The sequence below is a fragment of the Penaeus monodon genome, chromosome 15, assembly GCF_015228065.2.
Source record: "Penaeus monodon isolate SGIC_2016 chromosome 15, NSTDA_Pmon_1, whole genome shotgun sequence".
Taxonomy (NCBI): domain Eukaryota; kingdom Metazoa; phylum Arthropoda; class Malacostraca; order Decapoda; family Penaeidae; genus Penaeus; species Penaeus monodon.
Genome location: NC_051400.1, coordinates 36,341,471 through 36,341,753, shown reverse-complemented (window position 1 = coordinate 36,341,753; position 283 = coordinate 36,341,471). Strand labels below are relative to the sequence as shown.

At 42.0% G+C, this 283-nt stretch overlaps 1 protein-coding gene across 1 annotated transcript in view; it reads right to left on the bottom strand.

Annotated features, from left to right (window-relative positions):
- The window catches only part of LOC119582348 (formin-2-like), a gene marked incomplete in the record, with an annotated part of 21,001 nt that overhangs the window by 14,945 nt on the left and 5,773 nt on the right, over positions 1-283 (bottom strand). Inside the window, 1 exon segment of the mRNA XM_037930564.1 lies at positions 6-99. Coding sequence (XP_037786492.1) covers positions 6-99 — 94 coding nt within the window.

The window sequence follows — 283 nt, the reverse complement described above, 5'->3', positions numbered from 1 at the left end:
CAGTGATGGTGGGCCACTACCAGGGGATGCTGGTGCCTTCTTAGGGGATAAGGGTATCGAGGGCGAGTCAAAGTCCGCACACGTCTTGGCTGTGAGTTCCTGCAAAATTCCCAAAGGTGGTCATAATGCACGTAAGTCGCTCCAAATTACAAGTCTACTCTGGAAGAAACTGGAAAGAGATGACTTAAATTCATACTGTTAAAATAAAGATGATGCAAATAATGAGAGAGAGAATATCACTTATAGGGTAAAATCATATATGACTCACATGAGCAAGTTAATA